The 21486-nt window shown below is 51.4% G+C and overlaps 1 protein-coding gene and 1 pseudogene across 1 annotated transcript; both read right to left on the bottom strand.

Moving 5' to 3' along the window:
* Positions 1-10775: 10775 nt before the first annotated feature.
* Positions 10776-16896, bottom strand: LOC146191454 (uncharacterized). The gene has a single exon (XM_084601989.1). It carries the CDS (start codon positions 16684-16686, stop codon positions 13690-13692), a length of 2997 nt encoding a protein of 998 aa, XP_084458115.1. The 5' UTR covers positions 16687-16896; the 3' UTR covers positions 10776-13689.
* A 33-nt stretch (positions 16897-16929) lies between these two features.
* Positions 16930-20412, bottom strand: LOC146191455 (uncharacterized; annotated as a pseudogene).
* Positions 20413-21486: the final 1074 nt, after the last annotated feature.

Below are 21486 nucleotides of genomic sequence, written 5' to 3' on the forward strand. Positions count from 1 at the left end.
CTATTTACATGCATTTACACAACAAGATCGGCTCCGGGGCCGAAAGCTAACATAGCCATACGCGACTGTTCTCGCGCAGCGACGGCCGGGGAGATTCCGCCGCGTCCGCACTGTCAGGGTGCGAACTGCTCCCGATGGACGCTCGTGACGAACTCACACTCGGAGTCTCGAACGGAAGCACTTGAGACTCCGTCGCCGAGAACCGTTGACGCTCAAAATGGTCCAATCCGACGGCAGCACTTTCGCAGGGCCAATGGGAGAGCTTGCTGCGCTCTCGCTTCAAACATGCCGCGGGGCGAGAAGGGGTTCACCGTCAGGGCCACAGCGCGCCGTGCTGTCTGGACGTTCTGCTCATGTTGAAACACGTCGCTTCTCTCCCTTTGGTACGGCTCGCCTCCAGTGCACTGGTGCTTTGCAGAGAAGTATCCAGAGTTTGTGAAGGAGGCGTTCGCCGAAGAAGTTTGGCGTCCGGCTGAATTTCTGGGCGGCTTTGGCCAGGCGCAACAGCACCCCCGCCATCAGACAATGCGCCGGGAAGACGAGCTGCTCGCATGTGGCTCGGATGCCGGGCGCGCTCGTTCGCCAGGTTCCTCCAAGCTCACGTCCAGTGTCCGGGCGCCAGGTAGCCTCACGTGCCTCGGGTTCCACTCGCCAGGTCAGGATCTCTGCCGACAGCCTTGTTGCCGGGGCATGCCGATCAACTTCGCTCGGGTCGCTCCGATGCCCTTGCCACTCGCCACTGGTAACGGTAGACTGTTCTGCGGCTTGCGAAACCGACCGACAACAGGCAACAACACCCAACACAAGCAAGTACCCTCGGTCACCCGTCAAACACCAGACAGAGGCAAAATTTCAAATTCAATTAGCTAAATTGTTGTCCCCTTTTTGCTCCCACTACAACAAGAAACAAGTGTATAGGATGCAGTGCACAAGGTTCAAACAACAATTTTGCACATTAATGGTATACATTAAATAGGATGGAAAATTAATGATCAGTAATGGAAAAGAGTCTCCTTGAAATCACTTGGGCCGTAAAGCACAACTGAGGACCTAAGGAGGTCATTCAATTTTGCCCCGATCTGCCTAGAGCATTACCGTTAGCGACGAAACGCTCGTCTTAGGTAGCTATGTTTTGAATGCATAACTCACAGCATCCGAGTTCGCATTGTGCTGCTCTCTTCCGCAAGCGGCAGAATGCGTAGCAGTATTCGGGCGGTTTGGCTCTCCTCCCTCCGCTACAGCTTCGGCTGTCCATTTCTCTACGAGACCTTTCTTTCCACTTTGGGTGTGAAAGAACAGACGTGCACAATTTGCTCGCTTTGTTGAACGATCTGTCTCATTCCTTACGCTTTGCGCACCAATCGCGCATTTTCTCAGCAAGGGTGCATTTGTGCCGCTCAGATCGCCGCTTCATTTCCTTTCGCGATCGTTTGCGTTTTCTCACCTTTCGATGAGAGCATTCTTTCATGTACCTGCATTTCCGCTTTTTTCGGCGGCTGCACTTGAATGTTTGCTTTTTTTCTTTTGGTGCCAGCTCTTTCAAGCTGCCGGCAACCGGAGCTAGTATGGCGCCGACATCGTCGGAGTGCGGAGCTGCGCCTGCGTCGCGGCCAGCAGCTCATGACTCACTGCCAGTCGCGTCCGAACAAGGACAAGGCTCGCTCACGCCAGCCCCCGAGCTAGGCATATCCTCTGCAGGCTCGCCACTCAAGTTACACTGATCTGCCGGTGTGCCGCATCGCTCAGCGCTAACCGGCTCACGATCAAGGTCGTCTGATAGCTGGGGCGTTTTGGATCGCGTGAGGTCCATGTTCGCACAAGGGTTGTTTTCGCCAATACAATTGAGCGCGTTAGGACAGGAAGATGCATGGCTCCAGTCTAGTCGCTCGCTGTCGACTTTACAAGTGTGGCTCTCGACAGCGTCCGCGTCATGGGTCTGCCTTAGCTGTTCAACACTTGTGAGCTTTGCAATTTCCATGAGCGCAACTTCGTTTTTCTGTGTGTCATGATCTACGTCGACTCTGACTTCGGAAATTGCCAATTTGTCGTCTCCTAGACTGACTACATCTCCGCCACGCTGTACAACTGCTGCTTCTGAGTTGTCAGGCGGTTGATTTACTGCCAATTCCCCATTCTCGATTGGTGGAATCGGATTGCTTACAGCTACGTGGGAATGCGTGCACCACGGTGTCACTGCGGATTTCTCGCCGATGGAGTCGGCTCCAACCGTCTCAGCTGCCAGTGGCTCGACCAAGGTAACCCTAGACACTTCTGTTCGAGACTCGATCAGCTTGCTGCTGCGGTCGCTTTGCTCGGCCGCTTCCCCAAGCTGTGTCTCATTCTCTGGTGCAAGTACAATTTGCTCCGAGACTTCCTGACTGTCTAGCCATTCGGTCACATCGGCTTTCAACTGATACGCCAAATCAAAGTACGACTTGTAACAATGTTTCTCGCTCTCATATCTTTTTCGAAGATCATGAGGCGTTATCTGATATCGTATCAGCAATGACTCTTTTAGTTCATCGTAATTTTTCAAGCGGTCGCCAACCAATCGCTTGATTTCTTCCGACGCCTCAGCGGGGAGAAGAGCTACCAACTTCTGCGCCCAACTATCTCGCTCGAAACGTTTACTTCTGCAGACATTCTCGAAGTCTGCCAAATACACTGCCATATCCTCGGCGATGAGGAACGGTGGTGGACAGTCTCGCGGTATTGAACCGTTGCAATGAATGGCATTAAAAGCTTTAATCTTTTCCACGCTCATTCCATGTGCTGAAATCTCCAGCTGCATCAGTTTCCTTACGCGGGCATCCTCTTTCTCGCGACGTTCTCTACGTTCACGATCCTCTTTCTCGCGACGTTCATCGCGGTTTTGGCGTTCTAGCTTTTCACGCTCCTCGCGCTTTTGGAGTTCTAGCCTTTTGGCTTCCTCCTTCCCTTTTCTCTCTTGAATATCATCCCAGGCCTCTGCGGCTTCCTCAACCGTCACTTCTTCTGCCTGCATGATCTCAAGAATTTCCTTTTTCCTTTTTGTTGAGCCCAAATCGATGCCCAACTCCTCACAAATTTGGAGAAGTTCTTTGACCTTGTAACTCTCCATCTTTTACCGGCCTCTGGTTGTTTGCCTTTTTAGAATAGTGTACTCGACGTTCGCTGTCTCGCTCCTAGCAAGAGACGCGCAAGCCTTTCTCACACTGATTCCCCTCTCAGCATCCCTTGGTTTTCAAAACACTTCCTGTAGGCTTGAAACACGCAAGGTTAACACAATGCTACGCTCAGCCTTTCTCTAAGCTACCCTGTGTGTTAGAGAAGTCTGGCGTTTGAGGGAAACTTCAGGTACTCACCGCGCCGAGGTGCCTGACGCCGGTCGATCCCGCAGCTGCCATCCAATGTTGTGCCAGTGGGGTTATCACACAGTAGCCCACCGTCAACAGGGTTGTGCCAGTGGATCCCGCAGCTGCCACCAATGTTGTGCCGGTGGGGTTATCACACAGTAGCCCACCGTCAACAGGGTTGTGCCAGTGGATCCCGCAGCTGCCACCAATGTTGTGCCGGTGGGGTTATCACACAGTAGCCCACCGTCAACAGGGTTGTGCCAGTGGATCCCGCAGCTGCCACCAATGTTGTGCCGGTGGGGTTATCACACAGTAGCCCACCGTCAACAGGGTTGTGCCAGTGGATCCCGCAGCTGCCACCAATGTTGTGCCGGTGGGGTTATCACACTGTAGCCCACCGTCAACAGGGTAGTGCCAAGGAGTTGGTAACGCAGCGCTCGTCACCCGTTTCGTGAACGAGGGCTGTCAGCTCCCTGGGCGGTAGCGATGAATCCGAGTCGGCGTTGGTGACATGAAGAAAAGGCTTTATACACTATTTACATGCATTTACACAACAAGATCGGCTCTGGGGCCGAAAGCTAACATAGCCATACGCGACTGTTCTCGCTCAGCGACGGCCGGGGAGATTCCGCCGCGTCCGCACTGTCAGGGGGCGAACTGCTCCCGATGGACGCTCGTGACGAACTCACACTCGGAGAGTCTCGAACGGAAGCACAATTGAGACTCTGTCGCCGAGAACCGTTGACGCTCAAAATGGTCCAATCCGACAGCAGCACTTTCGCAGGGCCAATGGGAGAGCTTGCTGCGCTCTCGCTTCAAATATGCCGCGGGGCGAGAAGGGGTTCACCGTCAGGGCCACGGCGCGCCGTGCTGTCTGGACGTTCAGCTCATGTTGAAACACGTCGCTTCTCTCCCTTTGGTACGGCTCGCCTCCAGTGCACTGGTGCTTTGCAGAGAAGTATCAAGAGTTTGTGAAGGAGGCGTTCGCCGAAGAAGTTTGGCGTCCGGCTGAATTTCTGGGCGGCTTTGGCCAGGCACAACAGGGGATAATACAAACTCTAACTCACAATTGTTTATTCAAAAGGAATGCGTGTGCATATATACACTTCTGTTATAATTCATCATATCACAAAGCTCGTTATCTTACGAACGTATCGACAAGAAAGTCCTTCGTTTCGCTTCAAGCATCCAGAAGTGTCGCTTATACATGTGTCAGCCTTTTCTCTGATGTTAAACACTTACAGCTGTTCGCGTGCCGGATTGGCATGACTTCTAACGACTTCAAATTGTCCAACTTCGCTTTGCATTAATAGTTTTGCAGTGTGTCAGCAGTTATAGGCTTCCATCGCTCCACATTGATAGCTACATATAGCTAGATATGCACATCTATAAAAACAATGCAAAAAAAATTACCGACGATTACGTTACTTCCTAATGCGAAATTTGAGCGCAGCAAATAAGCTGTTTCACCTTTTCGATAGATTGAGGCAAATAAATCGAGCAACACATGTATGCGCTATCACAGAATTTTTTTTTTCACACGTATTCCTTTAACAAAGACTCCACTAACTGTTCTTGACAGTCATGAAGGAAGCTTTGTGGTCGGAGAAATTGACTGATATATGTTCGACTTGGTACACCAATGCTTGATTCTCATATACGAGATCTATACAAGTGCCTCGCGAGGTTGTCACAGCCGTGGGACGCGTTACGAGCGAGAGGAACGGGATGTTCTCCCGCATAAGTGTGAAGAAATTCCTGTTTGTCTTTATGTCAACATTCGTCTCGCTCATGGCTCAGAAAGAACTGGCAGATAATTTCGCAGTGGCGAACGGCAGCGGCAATTTCGGCTCGGGCGGTGCACATATACAGATCCGCCGCCACCGATCTGGCTCTCTGATTGCCACCCCACAGGGGTTGCATTGGAGGAGGAGCGAAGAAAGGAATTAAGTTCGAGCCGGCGCTTTGACAACCGGAGACTCGCAGGAAGAGGGGGAGGGGGGCGGCGTGTACACCCAGCGGCAAACGATGGGGGCAGAAGCGCGCGCAGCAAGCGGACAACGCGATAAAGGGAGGAGGGAAGAGATAGCAGCGACTGACTGATGCTGCTGACGCCGATAGTGAGTCAACCCCAGCTGCGGAGTTGGTTTCAGGGACAACGCCGCCGATGCCGACGCAAACAACATGATACCCTCGCTTCCGCAGCGCCAAGAACCAGGTCTAGCCGTGGGAAGGTGGTCATGTATTCGTCGACGTGCCGGGGCCTACGTGAAATAACCGGCGCGTCGGCAACTGAAGAGCACCCTATCCGCCACACAGGAACAGGGGGGGGGGGGGACCCTCCTCTCCTCTTTCTGCATGGCGGCGACGGTGTTCTATGCAGTCACGTTATCTTGACTCTCTAGCGGCGTCAGCGGCATCCAGCGGTATCAGTCGGTCGCTGCTAGCGCTGGGGGGATGAAAGGGGGGCGGAGCTGGTTACGAGGCCGACGACGACGCCGACGCCGACGCGAAACCCAGGAACGGATGCCAAAGAGCTGCGCTCTAAAAGTGTATATGTAGTCTGAAGTTGGCCCATATAAAGATATTAGGCAGATGTTATGACCCTATATTGCACGCGAACTGCTGGAAACGTTTTACATACGAAAAAAGCTGATATATGTGTCAGCGACACTTGCGTGTAGTTGAAGCCAAGCGAAGAACTTTTGTTGTCGACAGCTGTGTAGGATGAAAAGCTTTGTGATACGAAGAGTTATTACAGAAGTGTATGTAGGCACGCGCATCCCTTCTGAATTAACAGTTGCGAGTTAGCGATTGTCTTGCCCACTTTATGTGTTGCGCTAAAATGGTATTCTACCTTGAAAACGTGAAGCAACTATAGCCCTGAATCTAACTACCTTGTTCTTTAAGCGCTCCATTACTCTTCGAGACAAACCAACTCTGCCTAATATATTCCCTGTTTGAGATGAAAATCCTCTTCGATAACAACAGATAAGCAATACACGTGCGCCTCGCGTAAGAGAGTGGAACTAGGCATTTTTGTCTGGGTGCCTTCATGCCGATGTATATCTTACCGAGACCGGACTATGGACATTTTGTACAATATATTGGAAACTACGTTTTGAACCAGCCTTCCAATGGCAACGAATTTATTCTTTTCAAATCCATTTTTGAAATATGTAGTAAACTTATTAACACCATCTGCACAGCAAAGTGCGCTGAAAATGACCTGTAGCATGGCGGCAATTCAGCAGCCCAGTGTTGATGCACCTGCCGGAAAATCAAATCCCGTTTCTGAAATTTCGCTGCATTTGAGAATAACTTTGGCCGTACATAGAAGGTTCATTATACAACGGGAGAGTTACATCCGTTGTACATCCGTTTGTACATTACATTAATTGTACATCCGTTTCCTTTATTCCTTTACGTGTGTTTTTTTTTTCTTTTTGTCCAGTATATTCGTCACCTCCCTAATTTGAAACAATCCGTGCTATCGAGAAAAAAATTAGAGGGACACTTGAGCGCCCTATTTCCATAACCAATAGGATCCCCCTATTCTAAACCTCGCTATTGATGTAAGAGCCACGTAATCTGTTCTGTCCCGGCTAAGCTGCGGTACACGACGCTGCTCATTTCTCTAACCCACAATGGAAGGAAAATGTCATGCGACATACGCCGCGCAGTGGCACGCCAGACTCGGGCGGCGCGAAGCGCGAGCTTTCGTGCGGTTTGCGCGACTACAAATACAACGGCAGCTCCTCTAAGCGAGTAGCGCTCTCTGCTACAGCGAGGGGCCCGTCGAAACCTACCCCTCCAGAACACTGTACCTCCAGGCTTTAACCCCTCTCTTGCCGCTCGCGTCTGTGGCTGATGCATTCCTGGTTCCTAGTATACAAATGCTTTTTTTTAAAGCGGAAGCTTCGCTAGACTAGCTGAGGTGCGTTTAGCGTACGTCGCAAGTTGACCTTCAGCAGACCTTCAACCGCATGCCTTGCACCCGCTTCTTCGCATGTGTAGTGAACGGAGCGGGCGGCGCTCTATTCTTCTTCTGCTGCTGCTTCGCTACTTCTTTTACATCGCACACCAGCTTCTTCACTCACGGGGCAAATCGTACCACAGTCTCCGCGGATGGATGGATAGATGGACGGACGGACGGACGGACGGACGGATGGATGGATGGATGGATGGATGGATGGATGGATGGATGGGTGGATGGATGGATGGATGGATGGATGGATGGATGGATGGATGGATGGATGGATGGATGGATGGATGGATGGATGGATGGATGGACGGATGGACGGATGGATGGATGGATGGATGGATGGATGGATGGATGGATGGATGGATGGATGGATGGATGGATGGATGGATGGATGGATGGATGGATGGATGGATGGATGGATGGATGAAAGGACGGACGGACGGACGGACGGATGGATGGATGGATGGATGGATGGATGGATGGCAACTTTTATTGTCCACCTTAAATAGAGGCCTCTTACTCCCCACCCCCGGCACGCAGGCCTCAAGGATGGGGGCTGGAGCCTCCGCGACTTAAGGCTAACAAAGATATCTTGTCTCTTCGCGGCCTCAGCCCCCAGGCGGACGGCTTGTTGCTGCCGAGCGGGGTCTTCGCTTCGCAGCATGGCCTTCCCAGCTCTCTCTGCTATTCATATTTTCCTCGACTCCAGAGGAGTCGACGCATTCCCATTTAATGTGGTCGAGAGTACCCCTCTCCCCTCATGCTTCAAAAAGATCATTTTGCTGTTCCCCTGGTAGCACGTGAAAGGACAATACTGGGTTAACGAAATTTTCAGCTTGCAGCTGCCGCCATGCGGTCGCCTCTCTATTATTTAGTGTGTTATCCGGTGGTGGAAGTAGTTTTCGGTTTAATATATAATTCTCAATGATTTCATAATATGTTTGCGCGCGTTCATCTAGTTTCTGGCAATCCGGCGGTTCTGCGGTTACCCGGAAGTTGATAGCTCGGGCTAACTCGTGTGCCATTTCATTGCCAGGAACCGACGCGTGCGCTGGGGTCCATATTAGGTTGACTTTGCAGGCCATCTCTTTGCCGGCCAGGATCCTCGCCGCTTCCGGCGATATTGTGCCTTTCATGGAATTCCAGATAGCAGTTTTACTATCGCTGACTACAAATTTTGCTTCCGTTCCAACGCAAGCGATCGCTATAGCAACTTCTTCGGCCGTCTCTGTGTTGCGGTTGCGAATAGTAGCTGCCTACTTGGGGGCTCCTAGTCCGTTGACTATTGAGGCAACCGCCGCGCCAGACTTCCCACTAGCTGCGTCTACGCATGCAACCTCTTCAGGATCCATTTTTCCGAAGCGTTTTGTTAGCGCTTCGGCTCTCTTATTCCTCCTCTCAGTATTATGCTCCGGATGCATATTTCTCGAGAAGGGGAGTACAGTTGAATCCCGCCACAACGAATACCGCCACAACGAAATTTCCGCGACAACGAATAATTTTTTATTCCCCGCGAGTATCCTATAAGAATTAATGGCCTAAATTTCTCTGCACAACGAACCATTTTTGCAGAGCGTTTCCGCTTCAACGAAATTTTCGCGTTCAAAATCTAAACCGAAACTAGTTTTATTGCCGAGAAGTCCAAGTCAAATCCAAAGCCACATTAAGCATGAAATCACGTGATTGCAGTTCCGCCATTTTGGCTTTGTGTCGTGGTCGCGTTGTTCACTCGCTGCCTTTCTCTTCGACAACGACGAGTTTTCATCCGCAGGACACGATGGCAACGCAAGTGAAGAAACGCAAAACTCTTTCCCTTGAGCAAAAAGCTCAAATAATCGCCCAAGCAGAAAGCGGCAATTGCTGAAGACTTCGGAATTCCTGCAAGTTCGCTGTCAACGATTCTAGGCAATAAGGACAGCGTGAGAATGGCACTTGCTTCAGGCACATCCTCGAAGCACAAAAAGGTGATTTTTGTGCCGCGGCCCCTCCATGAAGAGTTGGACAAAGCAGTGCATGCGTGGTTTGTGGAAGCACGAGCCAGCAACGTCCCCCTGTCCGTAAGCATCGTCCAGCAGAAAGCCTTGAACTATGCATGCCTACTTGGCATTGATGATTTTAAAGCCAGCATTGGCTGGCTAAACCGTTTCAAGGCCCGCCATAACATCGTTGGAAAAGTGTTGTGCGGCGAGTCAATGTCAGCAAACGTGGACGGAGCAGCTGCTTGGAAGGCGAGTAACATGGCCGGAATTTTAAGCAACTTCGCGCCTGCAGACATTTACAACGCCGACGAGACCGGGCTATTCTACGAGATGTTGCCGGCTAGGACGCTCGACTTCAAGGGGCAGCGCTGTCACGGCGGCAAACACAGCAAAAAACGCATCACAGTGCTGCTTTGCACAAACATGGATGGCTCGGACAAGCGTCCGCCGTTAGTCATAGGCAAAAGTGCCAAGCCGCGCTGTTTTAAGGGAACTCGTAGCCTACCTGTGCAGTACAAGGCGAACAACAAGTCATGGATGACCCGCGCTATTTTCACCGAGTGGATGATGGCATTCGACCGCGACATGAAGCGGCAGGGCCGTAAAGTTTGCTTGCTTTTGGACAATTGTTCAGCGCATCACTCCGACGAAGTCAAGCTCACTAACACGGAGCTGAGGTTTTTCCCTCCCAATTACACGTCTGTCTTACAGCCTCTCGATCAGGGCGTGATTCTTAGCCTGAAGCGCGCTTACCGCGGGAGGTTAATTCAGCGGCTGCTTTTTAACACTGAAACCGGCCGAGACACGAAGGTGGACTTGTACGTGGCACTGCAGATTATGTCTGCTGCCTGGAGCACACTGGGGCGCTCAGTAATTGTGAACTGTTTCAGGCACGCCGGATTTGCCGAAGGTCGACCCGTACACTCTGCTGGCCTAACACCAGGCGTTACAGACGACGACGAAGAGGCGTCACCGGCTCCGGGGATCGCGGCCGCCTGGAAAACGCTGGGAGAAATAGGAACCGTGCCGCGTAATCTCGAGCTCGACGAATACATCGGCGCTGACGCTTGTGTTGTTGTTCACGAAGATGTGAGTGATGAGCAGATCATAAAAGCTGCCCGGAATGATAAGGACTCTTCCGATGAAGAAGACGACGACGTACAGGAAGCGCCGGCTGCGGCAACCGCCGTACAGGTGATGGACGCTTTTGATGTCATCAGGAATTTCGTTGCTGTCCGAGACGACGATGTTGCAATGGGTTTGCTGACCGAGTGCGAAAATCGCGTGACGGCGTTGCTCGCCGTGAAGCGTAAGCAAACCAAGCTTACAGATTTTTGGCATTAAACGCCTCTGCTGCTGCTTGGGCAATTCTTTCTGCGTTTCACGTCAAATTTTTGCGATAACGAAGTTCCGCGAGAACGAATTTTTTTTCGTGCACCGTGAATTTCGTTATAGCGGGATTCAACTGTATCACTATTTCCTCTCTACATTTAGGGGTACGTTATTTTTAAGGTGCAGCCCGCGGTAAGACTGCAAGCCTGCCATCTGCAAGATGGCTCGGTGCCACGCATGACGTCATCACTTAACTATGCGCCTCACTGCGCATTCGCGGTGCTCTTCAGCTGTTGCGCCTTAGCGGGGGAAGCCTTGGAGCAGCCGCTCTCTGGCGAAATCGTATTTATACTGAGAATTGCGGCGAGTCGGTGGTGCTATGCTCTGGATGCGGCAACAATGCTTAGAGCGAGAGCTTGTTACGGCTCGCCTACAAGCGGAATTTACTGATCGGGCCGAAATCGTTAACAGTGAAGAGGCGGCATGTAGGAAAAATGAGACTGAGCGAGCTAAACCAGCGACGCAAACTCCTGAAGAGCGAGAAGATAGACTTGCAAAGCGGCGACGCAAAGCGACGGAGAAAAAGGTGCGACAAGAATAAAAACAGAAAAGATACGGTCTCATCCTCGACTACTATTGAGTTCGCTTAGTATATTCTGGCTTAGCTGAGTTAAGCAATCTCCATTTTTTTAGATTCAGAGAGCGCCGCTGTTGCCGCTCCAGTCTGGCCGTGGTAGCAGTGACGACGTTGCTTAGAGCGTTGTTATTGCAAGCATACATTTCTCCCGCGAGATAGCTAAAATTTGATGTGCCATGGCACCGAGGTCATTTGCATTTATGAACTTATGGCAACATATCGGTTAACATTATTGTCCTCCAAAACTAGTAATATTGTACTCCGGACGCTGTGTTCATACATCGAAAAGCTATATTTTGAACAACTAGTGGGTACATACTGTTAATACACACAGCAAAGTTTGAAGAACCTGTAGCTTCAGTCCTGATGCAGCGCTAGTCCTGTGGCTCTTCTGCTCCTGTCATCGTCTTTTGCTCTGTTCGCCCTTCAATTTTTATCAACAATTAACTCTCCCGTTGGGCTATAATGGCACAGAGTTTACTATTACCCAATTAAAGAGGAATCAGCCTCGTAGCGATCTTGACCAACCTTTATAACACCAGGTTTATTGGTGCTGGTGTGGACGGCGGTAATCGGCTGCAATTTCCAAAAGCTTAACGTCGTTACGGAGCCACTACGCATGCTAGCGCATTGCTCGCGCTATTTCAGTACCTATCAATGTGACGACGAAGGCGATGTGTGATACGATGCGGCACCGAACGGCCAGAGCATCGTGAACTTTCATCGCGTAGACATCCGGATGCGGATGCTGACGTCACGGTCGTCCGTGACTGATATGTCGTCACTATCAAACTCGCGTGGTCTCAGAACAGGTCCCTTGGTTCTGGCCAACGGCGTTATATACCAATTAGCGTCTGGAACATCGTCGACTAAACGAAGCGATTCCATGAGGTGTGCGAGGCCCTCTTTTCTAGTGAGGACTGAGGATGCAGGTATCGCTGTCTTACAACCGCTTCCCGCGCTGAGGTCCTTCTTCACCTCAACAACGCTTACACCTGCGGTGACATCGCCAGGTCCCAATCTACTGTCGTTGGTCGTTATCGTCTTGTCTCGGTAGTGCGGATCTCTTGAATCGGTGCGACTAGAAGAATCAACTCTAGCACTGTGTTGTGCCGGTGGGGTTATCACACAGTAGCCCACCGTCAACAGGGTTGTGCCAAGGAGCTGGTAACGCAGCGCTCGTCACCCGTTTCGTGAACGAGGGCTGTCAGCTTCCTGGGCGGTAGCGATGAATCCGAGTCGGCGTTGGTGAGATGAAGAAAAGGCTTTATACACTATTTACAGGTATTTACACAACAAGATCGGCTCTGGGGCCGAAAGCTAGCATAGCCATACGCGACTGTTCTCGCGCAGCGACGGCCGGGGAGATTCCGCCGCGTCCGCACTGTCAGGGGGCGAACTGCTCCCGATGGACGCTCGTGACGAACTCACACTCGGAGTCTCGAACGGAAGCACTTGAGACTCCGTTGCCGAGAACCGTTGACGTTCAAAATGGTCCAATCCGACGGCAGCACTTTCGCAGGGCCAATGGGAGAGCTTGCTGCGCTCTCGCTTCAAATATGCCGCGGGGCGAGAAGGGGTTCACCGTCAGGGCCACGGCGCGCCGTGCTGTCTGGACGTTCAGCGCATGTTAAAACACGTCGCTTCTGTCCCTTTGGTACGGCTCGCCTCCAGTGCATTGGTGCTTTGCAGAGAAGTATCCAAAGTTTGTGAAGGAGGCGTTCGCCGAAGAAGTTTGGCGTCCGGCTGAATTTCTAGGCGGCTTTGGCCAGGCACAACAGCACCCCCGCCATCAGACAATGCGCCGGGAAGACGAGCTGCTCGCATGTGGCTCGGATGCCGGGCGCGCTCGTTCGCCAGGTTCCTCCAAGCTCACGTACAGTGTCCGGGCGCCAGGTAGCCTCACGTGCCTCGGGTTCCACTCGCCAGGTCAGGATCTCTGCCGACAGCCTTGTTGCTGGGGCACGTCGACCAACTTCGCTCGGGTCGCTCCGATGCCCTTGCCACTCGCCACTGGTAACGGTAGACTGTTCTGCGGCTTGCGAAACCGACCGACAACAGGCAACACCCAACACAAGCAAGTACCCTCGGTCACCCGTCAAACACCAGACAGAGGCAAAATTTCAAATTCAATTAGCTAACTAGTTGTCCCCTTTTTGCTCCCACTACAACAAGAGACAAGTGTATACGATGCAGTACACAAGGTTCAAACAACAATTTTGCGCATTAAGGATACATTAAATAGCAAAAAAAGATTAATAATCAGTAATAGAAAAGAGTCTCCTTGAAATCACTTGGACCGTAGACCATGACTGAGGAAGCAAGGAGGTCCTTTAATTTTCCCATTCTGCCCGCGAACATAACAGTCCGTCGCGAAGCAAGAGAAGGTAAGCAACGCGGAGTCACTGCAGGAAGCGCGGCCTAGAAGGCCCGACTTAGAGCGTCTGCGTTCGCGTTCAACCTCCCCTTTTTATAGCGGACAACGAGATTGTGCTGCTGGAGTGTCATGCTCCACCTCAGCAAACGGCCGCTTTTAGACGACATGTTACTTAACCATGTTAGCGGGCAGTGATCCGTTTCCACAATAAACTTAGAACCGGAGACATAGCAGGCGAGCCTTTGAACGGCCCACACCAGGCAGGCGCACTCTTTTTCAGAGGTGCTGTACGCCTCTTCTCTACAACTGAGTTTGCGGCTCAAGAATAAAACTGGTCGTTCATGACCATTAGCATCTTCTTGGCATAGCACCGCTCCCATGCCGCGATCACTCGCGTCACACTGAATAATGAAGCCCTTGGAAAAGTCTGGCGCCGTTAGAACTGGCTTATTGCTCAAGGCTTGTTTCAGCCTCTGAAACGCGTTCTCTTTCTCCAAGTCCCACATCACTTTGACGGGCTCAGATTTCCGGAGTGCGTCTGTTAGCGGGCTGGCAAGGTCAGAGTAGTCTCTCACATAGTGTTGGTAATAACCAGCTAAACCCAAAAAGGCCCTTATCTCAGTCTTAGTGGTTGGCCGGGGATAGTTCACAATAGCTGCTACCTTGATGTCTGAAGGTCTACGCAGGCCGCGCCCCACCACATGGCCCAGATAAGTCACTTCCGCACAACCTAGGTGACATTTAGCCGGTTTCGCAGTAAGACCCGCCTCTTTCAACCTGCTCAACACGACTCGCAAGTGCTCCACATGTTCCTCCCAAGTATCTGAAAAGATGGCCACATCGTCGAGGTATGGTAACGCGAAATCGCCCAAGCCATGAAGCACTCGATCCATCAGACTGGAGAAACAATACGGCGCGTTTTTGAGTCCAAAACTCAACATAACTGGGCGGAACGTTCCGAATGGAGAAACAAATGCGGCGTAACGGCTAGCTTGTTCTGTAAGAGGTACTTGCCAATAGCCTCTGACTAGGTCTAGCGTAGAGATGTAATTTGCCTTCGACACTGTCTCCACCCTTTCTTCCAGGTTCGGTATTGGATATGTCTGATCTCGGGTTATCGCGTTCAAACGCCGATAATCGACGCATGGCCTCGGATCTTTTCCTGGAACCTGGACTAGTATTAGGGGCGATGTGTAGTCGCTCTCACTTGGTACTATAACCCCCAAGTCACGCATGCGCTGGATCTCTTCAGCCATGATTTTCTTTTGCACAGGTGAACATCGATACGGTTTACTACGAATCGGTTCCTGCGATGTCAGCTCGATGTCGTGCTCTACGACCGTTGTTTTTCCGGGACGGTTCGAAAAAACCTCTTGAAATTCTGAAACGATTCCCTTTAAATCTTCCTTTTGGGTGGCGCCTAGACGTGCGTCCAACATCAACTGATCCAACATTACCTCTAAACCACACGCTCTCATGTCGGCCGTCGTCAGGATTTCCTCCCCTTCCTCATCGGCCGCGTTCAAAGTCAAGTTTACAATTGCCTGACGCTGAATGTATGGTTTCATCAGGTTGCTGTGATAAATTTTGTTGGGCCGTCTTCCCAATTTCACTTCATAGTTAGTATCAGAAAGCTTCGATACAATCTTTGCTGGCCCTTCCCATTGAACTTCGAGCTTGTTTTTCTTTGAGGGCCGAAGAAGCATCACTTGGCTGCCTACCTCAAATGTGCGTTTTTTTGCTGACTTGTCGTAGTACTCCTTCGACAAGATTTTCGCCGCCTTCATATGGCTTTCTACAATATCCTTTGTTTTCCCCAGCCTCCGAAGTAGGTTGAGGACGTATGAGACTACATTTGAGTCTTCCTCGCCGCCCTTCCAAGACTCTCGCAGCATGCGCAGCGGAGTTCTCAAGCTTCGGCCATACACAAGCTCTGCTGGGCTAAAACCTGTGGTCTCGTGGGGAGCAGATCTCAAGGCGAACATAGCGGCGGGAATGCAGGCCTCCCAATCACACTTGCGCTCAAAACACAGGGCTCTCAATATTCGCTTGAGTACCGAGTGCATTCGTTCCACGGGGTTAGATTGCGGGTGATGGATCGAACTGTGCACCACTCTGATTCCGCATTTATCCAAAAAGGTGGAAGTTAGGCAGCTGGTGAATACGCTGCCGTTGTCACACTGAATCTCGGAAGGGAACCCTACGCGTGCGAAAATTGAGAGCAGAGCGTCCACGACCTGGGGAGAATTTAGCTCCTTAAGTGGTACCGCCTCTGGGAACCTGGTCGCGACACACAGGGCAGTCAGAACATACCGGCAACCGTTCGTTGATCCCGGCAGAGGACCTACAATATCGATCACCAGTCGCCGAAAGGGTTCTGTTATGACTGGCACCAACTTCATTGGCGCCTTCCATTTGTCAGTGGATTTGCCCACTCTCTGGCAGGTGTCACAAGAGCGCACGAATTGTTCAACATCTTTCCAACAATACGGCCAATAAAACTCCTGAGCAATTCTAGCTTTGGTCTTTTTCAAGCCAAGATGTCCTGCCCACGCATTTTCGTGCGCGAGTTCCAGTAACTGCCCGCGATACTTCCGAGGAATCAAAAGCTGCTCATATTCGAGACCCTGCTTATCTGTGTAGCTGCGGTACAATAAGCCTGATCTCTCATAAAATTCAACTCCCTTTTTCCTCACACCCAGTTTGACGCTCTTCATTAAATCGGCGATCGAGCAGTCTTCCTGCTGCTCGAGAATGAGAGTTTCCTTTTTAACTGCAGCCAGCGCTTGCCAGCCGGTGGAAATCGGAGCGAGAGTTGAGCTCGCGTCGCCTGGCGGCGCCGCGTCTACAGCGCAGGCATCATTTTCAGCCACGTCCAAACACGGCTCGCTCACACCTTCTCCCGCGCTCCGCGTTCCCTGCCGTGCCGTCTCACCACTCAAGTTACCCTGCTCGTCCGGTGTGCCGCAGCGCGGTTCGCTCACCGATGCAAGATCAAGTTGCCTCGACAGATTGCGCGCTTTGGATCGCGTGAGGGCCATGTACGCCACGTCGGCAAAGAATGATTTGCCCTGTTCCTTTAGAAGCTGCTCCGAGCTGTTTGAGAAGAGGTAGGGAAATTGCTCCGGGACAGTGTTGCCAATTTAGCTACTTTGTAGCTAGATTTGGCTACTTTTGGACTCAGCTAGCTACCAAGAAAGTTAGTTTAGCTACGAGTAGCTGTTTTAGCTCTTTTCTTCAAAATCTAGCTACAAATCTAGCTTTTTGCTGAAATCTAGCTTAAATTTGGCTACATTTCGGAAAATTACTATTCTGGCGCGAAAAATCTTTCCACAGACGCTACACATGACTAATATTCTAGAGCACTATAACATGACAAAACTGATGTCAGGCACATAGCGCCATCTGGTTGTTCTTAAACAAAACGCAAACCAGACAAACTTGCGAGTACTTGCGAGAAAGAAGGAAACACTTGAAAAGAGAGAGGAGGATGCAATACAAGGCGCCACTTAGGGTTGGTATGCCGTATGCCTCGCCGCCTTTGCCTCCATGGAGCTTCCTCCATGTCTGCCTCAGCGGGAAAAAGAAAAAAAATAGCTCACACAGTAAAGAGAGGCGAGGCGATGCGGCCATGCGACTGATGCGGCGGCGCAGCTTCTGATGGGTGTCGCCTATAGCGCAGCGCGGGGGCTCCGATGAGCATCGAAGTCGTGCTCGCGGTACACTATTGTTACAGTACTATTGTGCATGTACACATTCTTATTAGTGAATAAGCCTGGAATCAACTGTCTGATTCGACCCTCTTTGCGGATCATGGGCGGTCAGTGCCGAGCGGATGAAAGAGGCCAAGAGGCCCACTGGTCCGAGTTACGCCGAGTCGCGGACTGAAGATATCGCCTGGACAGTCATTAAACCTTTCATAACTCTCCATTCATAGGCCTCTGTGTACGCGTAAAAAAGTAGATGTTTACAGAGTAGTGATACATTCGCAGCTCGTCTTTTCTTAGCGCGCAAGCCTTATGCTTTGCGAAAACTACGTCTACCTAAATTATCGTAATCGAAACCTGAGCACACTTATCATTCGGAATTCGTTAGTTAGCACTTGTAATGCATAGTCGCCTACAGGAAACCATGTATTGATAGCTGTGTTTAATTTTTACAATTATAGAGCTGCCAATAAATGCGTTATATATCAAAAATATAAAGTAAAAATTCTTGGAAAAACAATTTAGCTACTTTTAGCTCCTTGCTAGAATTTTTAGCTCCTTTTAGCTACTTTCACGCTGCCATCTAGCTACTTTTGCTCACTGACATTTGGCAACACTGCTCCGGGAGGGCGGCAGACACAGCGGCTTCTGTGTTTAGTTTACCAAATTCTCCTTCAATGGTGACCATCGCAATCGGTAGACAGACGCTCTGCTGCTCGGCCACTTGCTGTATCCAAGCGCATTCTCCCGTAAACTCACTCGGGGATACCAAAGACTGGTGGACAACGTCCATAGTTGCTGCCGAGTCCCGAAGTGCTCTGCATTTTTTTCCGTTTACCTTAATCTCCTGCATATATGGCTCCAACAGACGCAGGTTTTTGTTTCCCGAATGGTCGCCAACACAACTCTCTGTTTGCAGTACGCTGCAAGGTGCCCTTCCCTTTTGCAGTTATAGCATTTCAACGGTTTGCGTTTTTCAAAAGAACGTGTCGCATCGTTGCCCTGTTTGGGAACATCATTAGCCCCCTGAGACTCATTCTGCCTCTCCCTTACAGTTTCTTTTGTAAGAGACGAGTCTTTACGAAACTCACGACGCGTGAATGGCTTCCGTTCGTCGGACCTCCTCGGAAAGCCATCTTTCCTGTCAATTTTCTCTACGCGCACTGCCTTGTTGTGCAAGCTTCGGCGGGCGTAATATTCTTCCGCTAACTCTGCTGCCTTGTTTAGCTTAACCTCCGTTAGCTTATCTAGCAACCAGAGCCTGACATCATCATCGATACAACGGTAGAATTGCTCTAATGCGATGCATTCCACGAGCTTATCGCGATCGTTGTAAACCTCTTCGCCCTTGAGCCACTCAACTAGGTCGGCCTTCAGACGGAACGCGAAGTCAACATGCGACTCCTTACCCTTATGAGCATATCGGAACCTCTGCCGGAAGGCTTCAGGCGACAATTTGTACTTCCGCAGTAGTGCCTCCTTGACATCACTGTAGCTTTCGAAAGCCTCTTTCGACAGGCACGTGATTACGTCAGATGCCTCCCCGGGAAGCAAAGCCAACAAATTCTGTGCCCAGAGGGATGGCTCGATGTCATTCCGTTCGCACACATGCTCAAATTTTACGAGGAATTTAGCCATATCCTCGCCAATAGCAAAAGGCGGTAGTTGATCACGGATTTTGGGACTGTTAGAAAGGACTGTCGCAGAAGCTAAGCTAGGTGCTGGCGAGCCTTTGTGAAGCTCCAACTCTATCCTTTTACGCTCCAGCTGTATATTCGCCTCACGCACCCGCAATTCTTTCTCGCGAAGTTCCCTCTCCTCCTCTTTCTCGCGACGTTCCTTCTCCTCCTCTTTCTCGCGACGTTCCTTCTCCTCCGCCTTCTCGCGACGTTCCTTCTCCTCCTCTTTCTCGCGACGTTCCTTCTCTTTTCTCTCTTGAATATCATCCCAGGCCTCTGCGGCTTCCTCAACCGTCACTTCTTCTGCCTGCATGATCTCAAGAATTTCCTTTTTTCTTTTTGTTGAGCCCAAATCGATGCCCAACTCCTCACAAATTTGGAGAAGTTCTTTGACCTTGTAACTCTCCATCTTTTACCGGCCTCCTGTTGTTTGCCTTTTTAGAATAGTGTACTTTACGTTCGCTATCTCGCTCCTAGCAAGAGATGCGCAAGCCTTTCTCACACTGATTCCCTTCTCAGCATCCCCTGGGTTTCAAAACACTTCCTGTAGGCTTGAAACACGCAAGGTTAACACAATGCTACGCTCAGCCTTTCTCTAAGCTACCCTGTGTGTTAGAGAAGTCTGGCGTTTGAGGGAAACTTCAGGTACTCACCGCGCCGAGGTGCCTGACGCCGGTCAATCCCGCAGCTGCCATCCAATGTTGTGCCGGTGGGGTTATCACACAGTAGCCCACCGTCAACAGGGTTGTGCCAAGGAGCTGGTAACGCAGCGCTCGTCACCCGTTTCGTGAACGAGGGCTGTCAGCTTCCTGGGCGGTAGCGATGAATCCGAGTCGGCGTTGGTGAGATGAAGAAAAGGCTTTATACACTATTTACAGGTATTTACACAACAAGATCGGCTCTGGGGCCGAAAGCTAGCATAGCCATACGCGACTGTTCTCGCGCAGCGACGGCCGGGGAGATTCCGCCGCGTCCGCACTGTCAGGGGGCGAACTGCTCCCGATGGACGCTCGTGACGATGGTGATGGTGATGGTGATGGTGGCCCACCCTTTATATCGGGTCGCCGGTTTAACTTCAAAAAGCTAAAGGCGTGGCCAAAAAATAAAGAAAACACACAAAAAATCACTGTAGCTGCGGCCGCGTCACAAGAATGTTGCTCCCTGCTGCTCGCCACCAAAACTCCAATCGTCTCTTTGTAGCCTCAACCGCATCCACCGAGGCCGCCTCTCCACTGGCAAGTCTAAAGCCGAGTGCTACAGGTAGTGACATCGTACGGGCGGGCGGAGAGATAGCCGGACACTCGAGTACCACGTGGTCTGTTGACTCCTCTGCTACACCGCAGAGGGCGCAAACAGTCGTGAGGCCAACCATGAATTTCGCTCTCCACCTGCGTGTACGTAACGCTCCCGAGCGTGCCTCTGCCAGCAAACCACTACCGCGCGAGTTATCACACCACAGTTCCTTTCGGATGGTGTCCTTCTCCGCCCGGTATAGGTCCAATGACACTTTCTCTTCGGAAGTCTTCTTCCATTCCTCCGTCTCGACCAGCTGTACCTGGGTCCGGATCTTCTGCTGTGCTGTGTAGTCCAGCTCCGATGCTTTTGTGGCCAACGATACCGTCGGGAGCCGGTACCTCTGCCGAAGAGATCGTGTTCGGCGCGTCCATCTCGTCGCTCGGCTGGTGAAAATGGTGTGCACGTGTGTTTGACGGGCCACATTCGACTCGGGAAGACGGAACAGGCGGTTCTCGAACGCCGCCTTCGCCACTGCTTCCCGGGCTGTGAATGACGACCAACCCATGTCGCCCTGGATGGTTTCGATAGGGACGTGTTTGGGTAGCCCGAGTGCCATTCGGCCGGCGTCCCTCTGGCGCCTCTCCAAAAATTCTCTCGTACCCGCCGAGAGACAGAGTACGGCATTGGCGTAGGTCAGACCCGGGACCGCTACCATCTTCCAGAGTGCCCTTGTGACCTCGTAGCGGTTGTAGGTCCACAAGGCCCGTTGACCTAACATGCCTCTCGTGCGAGCGGCCTTCGCTCTGAGGAGCCTCTCATGTGCCGTTAGATAATCCGCTCCCGCACTCAGTCGGACGCCAAGGTACTTGGTCACGTTGGTTTGTGACACTGCATTGCCCTGGAGATCCCACACTCGATCAGGTTGATGGTTGTGAGGTCCCCACACCATCGCCACACACTTGGTTGCGCTAAAACGCAGACCCAGCCGTCTCATCTCCACACCGCAGATGTCCAGCAACCGCTGCAGCTCCTCGGGTGATCTTGCCAACAGTGCAAAATCGTCAGCGTATATTAAAGCAGGGATCCGGTGAACTACCAGCGCTGCTTCCTCGCTGTGCTCCAAAGTGTAGCCACATCCCGACTCTGCCAGCTTCTGTGTCACCCCACTCACATACAGCATGAACAGCAGTGGGGAGAGCGGGCATCCTTGCCGCAGGCC

This window comes from Amblyomma maculatum, chromosome 4 (genome assembly GCF_055883805.1).
Source record: "Amblyomma maculatum isolate TAMU_Amacu chromosome 4, ASM5588380v1, whole genome shotgun sequence".
NCBI lineage: Eukaryota > Metazoa > Arthropoda > Arachnida > Ixodida > Ixodidae > Amblyomma > Amblyomma maculatum.